This window comes from Silurus meridionalis, chromosome 23 (assembly GCF_014805685.1).
Source record: "Silurus meridionalis isolate SWU-2019-XX chromosome 23, ASM1480568v1, whole genome shotgun sequence".
NCBI lineage: Eukaryota > Metazoa > Chordata > Actinopteri > Siluriformes > Siluridae > Silurus > Silurus meridionalis.
Window position 1 is genome coordinate 9,377,028 of NC_060906.1, and position 10,698 is coordinate 9,387,725.

Sequence of the window (10,698 nt, forward strand, 5' to 3'; positions counted from 1 at the left end):
ATCTGTTGGCATGTTACAATATGTCAGAAACACTGTTTGGAATATGATTTGCATTTGGGTGTCTGATAGAATGAATAACACAACAGTAAAGATAATAAAAGGAACTGGTGGAACGATAAACAGTTTCTTGGTCATCAAAACAGACCTACTTTAGAAATCAACTCCCATATGTAAGGACTTGTACACAAATAAGCCTGCTGTTATGCTGAAGATCAGGCAGGAAGGAGCAGGTAATTATAGCCGTGTCCATATTCAGTACAACGGCATGGTTGCGAGTCTGGTATTGCATTATTAGAACACATTTATAACAAAAAGCAGCCAAATATTTAGTTTATTGTTGCTCATTGAACACAAATAGCTCCCCCCAAAGCTACAGCAGAGTATCCAGAAGTTTCAAAGTCACAAAGTAATCCTGGATTTGGACAAGCGGAGTGATACAAGTACATATTAAATATTAGGACACTATTGGAATGCCCTTTGCCCAATCATGTTGGTGACCCAGATCTAGCTGCTGTACAAATTTTTGAGTCTGCAAAAGCATATTAGAGAACAAGAAGTATTTTATAATCCACCTTAACATGTCACAAGTAATCACTAAATGTGACAAAGCCCTCTAGCAAACACGTGATGGTATCTCGAAGACCTTGTCTGAAATATCCAATGTTAGACAACTACATTCTGCCTCAATCCCTTTTTGGACACGAGCACAAGAAAAGCTCAGAGGAATCCCATTTGTACAAAAATACAAAAGGAATACACTCTTTTTATTTTTATTTATTTATTTTTTTACTTTGCACCCCTTTACCCTATTCTCTTGTCCTTTTTACAATGCAAACCTGCAGGAAAGGGATCAGCCCTGGAATTTTCACATGCACAGCAGGCTTGACCAGGCAAAAAGAGTCCCTGTCTGCAGAGCCTGAATACAACAGTTTCCATGGTAACCGAGCGAAGGGCCAATTTAAAGAGAAGGACAGCTGTTAGGAGTCGCAGGCACGAAAGAGGTTACTGTGCCATTTCTGCTCACGTGCAAAGCTTTCTGGGAACAAAGTGAGGTGATGCAAGGTGTAATGATGAACAATAAGCAGGAAACCATATGTAATGAAAATGCACTCTACTTTCAGAGACCTCTTTTTCCTGCACGGCTTTATTTTTCTGTAGGGTAGCCGACTGCAAAGAAGTGAAGGACTCACCGGTCTATGCTGGAGGACATTTTGAAGTGTGATCAGGGCTGTAGTGGGACACAGAGGAGCTTGAAGCGTGAGGTAGACATTTGTACATGAGCCTGGACAAGGGGGGAAAAAATGTCAAAAGTGAAATTCCATGACAGTTTAATCTGATAGCAAATAGATAAATAGATAAAAATGAAAATAACGACTTTATGGCCCTTTCAGAACTCATATTAACATCTACCTCGAGCAAATTGTTTACACAGTGCACTCACTGTGATCAGAGCGTTGGCGTGTAGAATAAGGTCAAATGTGTTTTGGAGATTGTGAAGGGTAATACACTCATCAAGCACTTTATTAGGAACACCTGTACACTCATTTATTCACACGACGATCTAATAAACCTGGGGGCAGAAATGCAATGCCTATAATCATGCAGATATAGACCAGTAGTTTTGGGAAATATTTAGGTCTATTATCAGAATGTGGGGGAAAAATATGATCTCTGTGAATTTTCACCATGGCATAATTATTGGTGCCATACAGGCTGGTTGGAGTATTTCTATAAATTATGATCTCATGGAACACATACAACAACCTAGTGATACAATTTCAGTATTTTGAAAGGTAAAAGAAAGGCTACAGTTGCTCAGATAACCACTCTGTAATATCAAGGGAGCCAGAGAAGCATTGCAAAATGTAAGAACTTTAAGGTTGGATAGGCTACAGCAGAAAAACAAGATGATGGCAAGTTCCCCTTCTGTCAGACAAGAATATGAATCAGACAGTATCATGGACACAACAGATTGACCCAAACTGAACAGAAAGACATGTCCTGTTTCGATTAATCTTTTGTCAACAGTCAAGGTAGTGTAAGGTAGTGTAAAGGTGTAGGGAATGTTCTCTTGGCACATTTTAAATGCATTTTATGCATTTAAAGAAATCAAACATCTCTTGAATGCTAAAGACCATTTGAATATTGTGGCTGACCATGTCCATCTCTTCATGACCACCATTTATTCCTCTTCTAATCACTACTTTCAGCATGAACAGGCACCATGTCACAAAGCCAAACTCATCTCAAAACTGCTTTCATGAAAATGGCAAAAAGTTAAATGTTCAACTTTGGCCTTTCCAGTAAATAGAACAGAATCCAATTGAACATTTTTACAGTATGATAAACTGGGAAATTCGAAGCATAAAATACATTCTGAAATCTGGAGGAAATTCAAAGGAATTTTTCTTGTGAAATCCATGGTTTGAAGAATTCAAGTTTTCAAAGCAAATGGAGGTCATTCCCAGAATAAATGTTCCTAATAAAGTGCTTTGTTAGTGTGTCAGGATGGGCTCTGGAAAACCAGAATACTACATAATTACTGCTCATCACTCATCCAAATAACAGGTTAAGGAAAAATTTAATAGATATAAGTAAGACTCTATGCATACTACCTTAAACATTAGCAATTAGAGTTTGTATGTAACACATAAGAGGAGAAAAAGTTCACTTTTAATTAAGAAAGAAGTGTAAACGTCATTTGGACACATTAATGCAGAAGCACTAGAGTGTTTGATCATAATAATAATAATAAAAAATAATGCTACATACAAACTGCAACCCTTCAACCAGTCTTAGTTAGTCTCGACTAATTAACTAGTCAAGTTTTATACATAGATTGGATTTATTATTGTATATTTATAATAACAATAAAAAATTAAAAAGGAAAATGCTTATTTCTTTAAGCATTATAATGTAACAGCAGTATAATGTACACATTTTGTCTGATAATAAAGCTAAAAGTACCATTTATTGTCTACTAAGTAGTAAAAGAATGCACAATTATTAATACCAACCTCACCAATTCCTTAAAAGAACCGTCAGGTCAGCAAGAAGTACAATCACAGATGGTCACTGGAGAAGCTTTCAGGTGAATGAAAATAGGTGTTAAAGGATCTCAGTCTTGGCTCTCCACTCGTAATCAGATCACCAGTCCACCTGAGACTGGTGTTGACACCGGGTATGAACGTGGCCTTGGTTTCATTCTGAAGCCAAACTAACCTCCAGTCCAGTGTGCATAATGAGAATGAAGGGTGAGAACGTCACAGAATGAAGACCACCACAGTCCACCTGGGGGGGCGGTGCGTCAGTGTGCACTTGAGTCAGTTTTTCACGTGTAATAAGGGGAGCTTCATGAAACGTGAGAGATTTTGCGAGTTAAGAGGATCAATAGTGTGCTTTGATGCACCCTGTGGCATGTGAATGTTCTCCAAGGAAGGTGAGCACGCATGTACTGCATGTCAGCAGCAAAGTCCTCCTAAGAGCCAAACATATACAATAAATAATAAACAATTTAGCATAATGTATTTTAGCTTCTAAATGTACAATTATGTAAGGAAGAGTAGAAAATACACTTACATATGTCTTCAGAATAGATTCCTTTTTGCTTAGGTCTTCAGATTTGTGTTGTCACCCTGAAATGAAAAAAAAAAAAAAAAAGTTGATTTTTTTTTTTTTTAATAAGAACAGCAACAAACATCTTTGGCCATGCAATTCTACATTACATTACCTACGTTTAAGAGCAACCTCCTGAAAACCTGACACACTTCTATCACTAACCTAGAATTTTGGCATAAAAAAAAAACATGAATGACTGTGGCGAATAATAACCACCACCTCCTTTCAATCTGCAGCTCAAGCTAAGCTACAAGACAAATGAATACATTCTGAGGAAATCACTCTCTACCATAATAGAAGGAAAAAACAAAACAAACAATAACATAACCTTAATGTCATGTTAAAATGACTTTGATCTACGCTTGTTACACAATGACATTTTAAACCAATTAGTTCCCTACCGGTTCTTATCGTTAGTCTGCATTTCTTGATTAGATGATGCATTAAAAAAAAAAAGCATAATACATTTTATGTAGTCACACAACACACACTGCCAGGTTTTATGGTGTTTTATGGGGATATAGTGATTCATAATTACTCTTTACAACCATGGTGAGCAGAGAAGCATCTCAGCATGTGGTAAATGAGCCCCAAAAGCCCCAAAAGAGGTTCTACTATTGTCAGGCAAGAACAAGCATCTGCAACTCTCATTGGCACAGACTTTAACAAACTGGACAGGAAAATAAAAGTGTGGGTAAATCTGGGCCCCCGAGAGCTTCAGATTTTTGTTCTTGGCTGACAAGAGTGGAACTCAATGTAGCCTTTAACTGTTGTAACCCATCCACCTCAATGTTCATGGTTTTGTGCTATCTATAAAGCTTTTCTGCTCACCACGATTGTAAAGAGTAATTATTTAATATAGTTTACTCAAGTTATTATAAACTTCCTTGCAACTAGAAGCAATCCAGTGATTTTTCCGATCTTTCTTATCTAAAAAGTGTCACTTATTTTGAGGTACTAAACCCAGTTTAATACGACCGATTTGATAACCGATTAATCAACCGATACTGGATAAAAAAAAACAAACACTCCATGAAAAATTTTACTGAACTTTATTACAAACATACATACATACAAAAAATAAAAAATAAAAAATAAAAAACACTACTGAATGATGAAAATGAGTTACGAACATGCAACAAACAGCATGTGGTGTCAGTGATTCGCCTCTAGAGGCCACTCTCGTAATGATAGAGGAAACCGGAAAAACTATCGGTATGGATTTTGTTGTTCCAGCAATCAATTTTCGGTGGCAAGTAATTGGTCAACCTCTAATACCAATATCCCTGCCAGGGTAACAGTCAATTCAAATCTCTTGCCAAATGATTGGCTGATTAGGAAACAGGACAGATGAACCGGTTTTGGAATAGATAATTTTCTTTTTGCTTTTAATATGCAGCGCTATTCGTCCACTGCAAATGATCCAAAACGAGGCTGCACGACTTCTGCCCAAGTTCTCCCACACCACCCCACTGTTGCGCTCCCTTCACTGGCTTCCAGTAGCTGGAATAATTCAAAACACTGATGCTTGCCTACAAGGCCAAAAATGGACCAGCACCATCTTACCTCAGAGACCTAATCACGTCTCGCACTGCACCACGCTGTCTGAGATCCTCCAGCACTGCTCGACTGGTACCACCTTCTCTCAGAATGAGAGGTAAGTATACTTCAAGGCTCTTCTCTGTTCTAGCACCGAGGTGGTGGAATGAACTTCCCCTAGATGTCCGTACAGCGGAGTCCCTGGCTGTCTTTAAGCGACGGGTGAAAACCTACCTCTTCATGAAACACTTAAATTAGCACTTTTCAGGTTTGCTTTGTAGAATTTAAGAGTTATATTGATATTAAGTTTGTAATCTTGCATACCAGTGTAGATTTATTCATTGCTAGGGACTCAAAAGCACTTTTGTACATCGCCCTGGATAGGGGAGTCTGCTAAATGCAGCAAATGGAAATGGAAAATTTTCCAAATACAGGAAAAGAGAAATTATTTGCTTAAAATTCAGCTTTGTTTAATTTTTGCCATTGCGCAAAATCAGTATACAAAGATATAGTTCAGTAGATATACTAGAATATTGTTTTGTTGTTATTCTTATCATGTCATGGAAGGGATGTAAAGATGCAAAATCGCAGAAAATATGTGACGTTTCAAACAGATACTGTCAGATGATATTTATATGCACTACTTGCACAACAAATATGATGCAGCATATAAACCGTCACCACAGTAAACTATTTATAGGCTAAATCACACTGACCGGGGAATTTGCAGCCCCATTCATGGTTACGAGTGCAAAAGCCACAATGATCTCAAGGCACATAGATGTCTTCATGGCAAAAGATTAGGGATGTTGAGTCTGTTTTATATCATAGAAAATTACAGCTACTGGTCAACACACTGAAGTTTGTTTATACAAAGAGTTTGATTTTGTTTGTATAATTTATTTATTGATTGATTTGATTCGGGATTTCAATGTAGTTTTGTTATTTGACAAATAAAGAAATGTGCAGCATTTCATCTAAAAAATTATAAAAAGACAATTTCATTTGGAATGTGTCTTAAATCTTTGTTAAAAAAATATTTAATTAAAAAAAAAAACTATCATGAATTGTGTCACACTGTGAGCTAAATGAATCATTGCATCCCTATGCTATGGTCATAGGTGCATATTTGAACTTATTAACCCAATTATTGTCTTGTTGCAATTCATCCAACAAACACAAAGTTTACCTTTGCAAAAGCAAACATATTTCCTTAGAAATGGTTAATGTAATTAAAAGCTGTACCCTTCATGAAGGGACACAGAAGACAAGAAAACAAAAGCTATCCTGTCAAACCAATGTCTTCTTTCGGTTGCTTCTTCTTCTTTCCATACTACCCTGTCCTCTACATCTGCTTCTTTCAAACCAACTACCTGCAGGTCTTCCTTCACCATATCCATGAACCACCTTCTCTTTGGTTTCTCTTTTTTCCTCCTTTCTGGTGGCTCCATCCTCAGCATTCTCCTACCGATATACCCCATGTCCTTCCTCTGCACATGTCCAAAACATCTCAATCGGGCCCTCTCTTACTTCGTCCCCAAAACGTCCTACATGCGCTGTCCCTCTAATAAACTTGTTTCTTATCCTGTCCATCCTCATCACTCCCAACGAAAACCTCAACATCTTCAGCTCTGCTACCTCCAGCCAAACCCATGTGATTTGCAGAAATAGCAGCTAGATACTCCTGGAAGATTTCACCTTCTCTGTAAAAACAAACAAACCAAAAAAAAGCTCTTTTTTTTTTTTGTCATCTTGTTGATCAATAACTTTGCAGAAGCAGAGTTTTATACAAACCACCATTACTTGGTTATATTTATAAGAAGGTGAATGCCACACCTTCTAGAAAGCTAGTCAAGGTGGGGAGGATATATTTGCTTATTGAGCCTGGGACAATAGCGTGCCCAAGCCTGGCACTAATGAGGTAGAACTATATTTGTTAACTGAAGTTTTACTTATGATTGTCAGGAAATTACAAGACAAGACCAACTGGTGATTCTCAGTCAGCTGATTGAATTGGCAATATAAAGTTTAGGGGTGGAATCAAATACATGCATCAGCATGCATGACAAAATAACTCCGCCAACTCATTCCAATTCATTCCAAACCAGACTGGCCACCTCTGCCCTGCAAGCAAGACAAAAGTCTCTTACAAATTCATACAGACTTTTGCATACAGATTTATACAGACTGGAAGGTAAATCTGAGGTAAAAGGAAAACATGTGCAGCTTTATCACATTATCGATATGGAAATACCAAAAGATAACAAGCAAAAGTGCAAGTCGGGACATCAGCATCCTACCACTTAATCAACAAAATCTTGAAATTATAGGAGAGAGGAAACAAACAATCCCAAAAGTGTGTCATTCAAATTAATTTTCAAAATAGACAGAAACATTCAAAATATTTTGAAGGCTTTTCCATAGCTGGGGAGGTTTATAGGAAAAAGCACCTGCCATTGTCTTCAGAATTATAGGTACTAATAAAGAGCCTGAATCTATATTATCAACCTGTACAAATATTTACAGCAATTCAGAACAGCTTAAAAGTCTACACTCTGATACTCTAGAATGGTTTACAGATACCAGTGTGTGACCACAGGTTAGCAGAAAGGTTTTACTGTGAGTCAGTAACTACTGGCTTCTGATCTGTGTGTGCTAAAATACCATAAATAACAACATGATCGTAGACTACAAATTGCTAGAGATAAAGAAAAGACTGTTTCCTCATTCAGGCTTTATCTGATTGACTTGTTGTACAAAGGTAAAGTTCGGTGTTCCACAAGGATCTGTTTAATTATTTCATATTTAACAGGGGTCACCAACACGGTGCCCGCAGGCACCAGGTCGCCCACAAGTACCACAAGAGTCGCCCGCGGGCCTTTTCTAAAATTAGCTCACCATAGAGTCTACTTTACCAGTGAGCTGCATCTAATTTTTTTGTTGCTATTATTTTTTAAATATCACACTTGCATTGAAAATGACAATATAAAAAAAATGTAAAATAAATGTATTATATTAGATTCGAGCGAGCTAGTCTCCAAGTTGATTTTATGTATGTTACGTAATTGATAATATGTACAAACATGATGCAACGTAGTGCATGATCTGTTAAAAATTTAGAGATTTATAGAAATAAAGTTTTGCATATTGATATTTATCTGTTTCCTACCTTGTTAAATCATTGCTGATAATTATTGTGAGAAATCATTAACATGATCAGTGTCTTCACATAGATGAATATCAATACTTATCAATAATAACATATAATTAAAGGCAAATTTGTTATTTCTGAAGTGTGTATCAAACTGGTAGCCCTTCACAATATTCGGTACCCAAGAAGTAGCTCTCAGTTTCAAAAAGATTGGTGACCCCTGTTATATAACATAGTATTATCATCCACATCTATACTTATGCAGCTAGATGTTTCAAACATACCAGAAGACATACTCCAACTTTATTAAATTTATCTTAATTACTTTAACTAGCTTTATTTAAGTAACAGAGTTGATGTATCAGAGTTTTGATTTCCTCATATAGTAACTGTGTGTTAGCATCAGTTCAGGACAAGTTTTATTAAGTTTGTAAGCTTGATCATAACATAACAACATGAGCTGAAGGCAGGAAACTGTAGGTCATCTTTTGTCAATGTAACCAAGATAATTAGCTATTATTAGCTCAAACAACACAGCAGGTTAGTCTGGATAACCCACATTAATGCATAATGTGAAATTCCAGTAAAGGACTCCGTTAACCCGCCATCTATCAGCTTATCCCAATATATTTAAATTCAGTTATCAGCACTCATAAAAACAACTAGCGTAGGAAGCAACTTCAATCATATGTTCAGCATCAAGACTCATTAGAGAGTAGGAAACCTGTTTATCCATTCTGGAGGTTTCTAGAATATCATTCTTAGAGCTCATTCAGAATGACTGTTGACACATTGCAAACACATTCCTAAATAAACCCATATGACCCATACATTTATGGTCATATACATATACAAACATATACAGTATTTTATATATATATATATATATATATAGTTTTATTTCAAGACAATATCTAATGACTGTTGCAACTAATATTTGATAGAAACCCACAGCAAATATTTGATTCAATCCTAGGCAAAGAAATCAGCAGCGTAAACAACCCGACAAACAAATTGTTACAAATCCTCTTACTCCCCTGACCTAGGTATAGATTATCGATTTTCTATTGGCCACACATAAACGATCGCAAGTTTAACTGCAAACAGTTTACTATGCGGTGCAAAAGTATCTGCCCCCTTACAGTTTCATTCTGGTGTTACAGTCAATTCACAAGGCTCAAATTGTACCTCAAAATAAACACAGAAAAAGTGTTTCAAGTTACATATGTCCATGTTACAAATGTTAAAACTATCCAAAAGAAAGCTTGTCGTGCATCACTGTCCCTTTCTCAAGCAGATTTAAGACATTTTATGAATTTCATGTAGTACTAATAAACAAAGTTGTCTGCATTTAGAATCTATTCAGCTGATCTCTGCTACAGAGAGAGGAGAGAGAGAAAGAGAAAGAGAAAGGCAGTAGAGTTGCTGCTGTGAGAGCAGCGTAGGCACGCTGTGGTTTTGTAACCGTGATGTCACTGAATGCTTCACTGACCCGCTGACCCAATGACCTACTTTCCTTCCTCTGCCGTTCGCTTGCTCCGAGATCTAATCTGCACTCAACAGTGAGACAGCCTGAGCCGCTTCGCTCGAAGGCACAAAGCGACATTTCTCCATGAGGCACAACATAACAAAAAACACACCTTCAGCTTCTCCTGCCCGATTACATTCAGCTCCTTTACTGGAAAGAGTAAAAAAAAAATAATAATAATTTAAGCAAGTACTTGATTAAAGCGAGAATCTTCAACAGGAACAATCCATATTCGTCTGTTATGTCCAAGTTGAACCAGGCATTTTTTTTTTTTCAGTTTTAGATCAGATCACAACCTCATGTCCGTACCAAACAAATTTCTCAGCAGCCACATTTACAAATAATCTCCTCTTCCTTGTCTTTCTTTCCTCTTGACACACACACACACACACACACACACACACACACACCCATGTCGTGTGTTCCTGTATACGTCTACAGATGTACAACCCTCTCACACACAAGCACACAAATACATTTACCTGACGATCCACTGTAAAGACATCCTAACATTAAAATCATCAAAAAATATTTACCACTTCCCACACAAACACGTGCCAGTTTCTTGTACTCACAATCTGCCAATACACGGTGGTTGAGCAATATTTCCTACTGTACCTACACACGCACACAATGTTTCGAACTCTGCAGTAACATTTTAATCACCAAATAGCTGCTTCTTTTCACCTCGCGCTCATTCAACTTTCTTTTTCTCTATAAATTCATGCCATCAGCCCACACACCTTGGGCATTTTTCATTATTCTTAGTCACTGCATGTCTCTGCAAGCTCTCTGGATGCCTGTGCGTGTGTGTGTGTGTGTGTGTGTGTGTGTGTGTGTGGGGAGGGTTCTCAGATGTAGG

The 10,698-nt window shown here is 37.2% G+C and overlaps 1 protein-coding gene across 1 annotated transcript in view; it reads right to left on the reverse strand.

The window, feature by feature from the left end:
• clocka (clock circadian regulator a) overlaps positions 1-10,382 on the reverse strand; it is a 37,508-nt gene extending 27,126 nt beyond the window's left edge. The window contains 4 exon segments of the mRNA XM_046836293.1: positions 1,191-1,282; positions 3,018-3,478; positions 3,580-3,635; positions 10,030-10,382. Of these exon segments, the coding sequence (XP_046692249.1) occupies positions 1,191-1,210 (20 nt within the window). The 5' untranslated portion in view covers positions 1,211-1,282; positions 3,018-3,478; positions 3,580-3,635; positions 10,030-10,382.
• Positions 10,383-10,698: the final 316 nt, after the last annotated feature.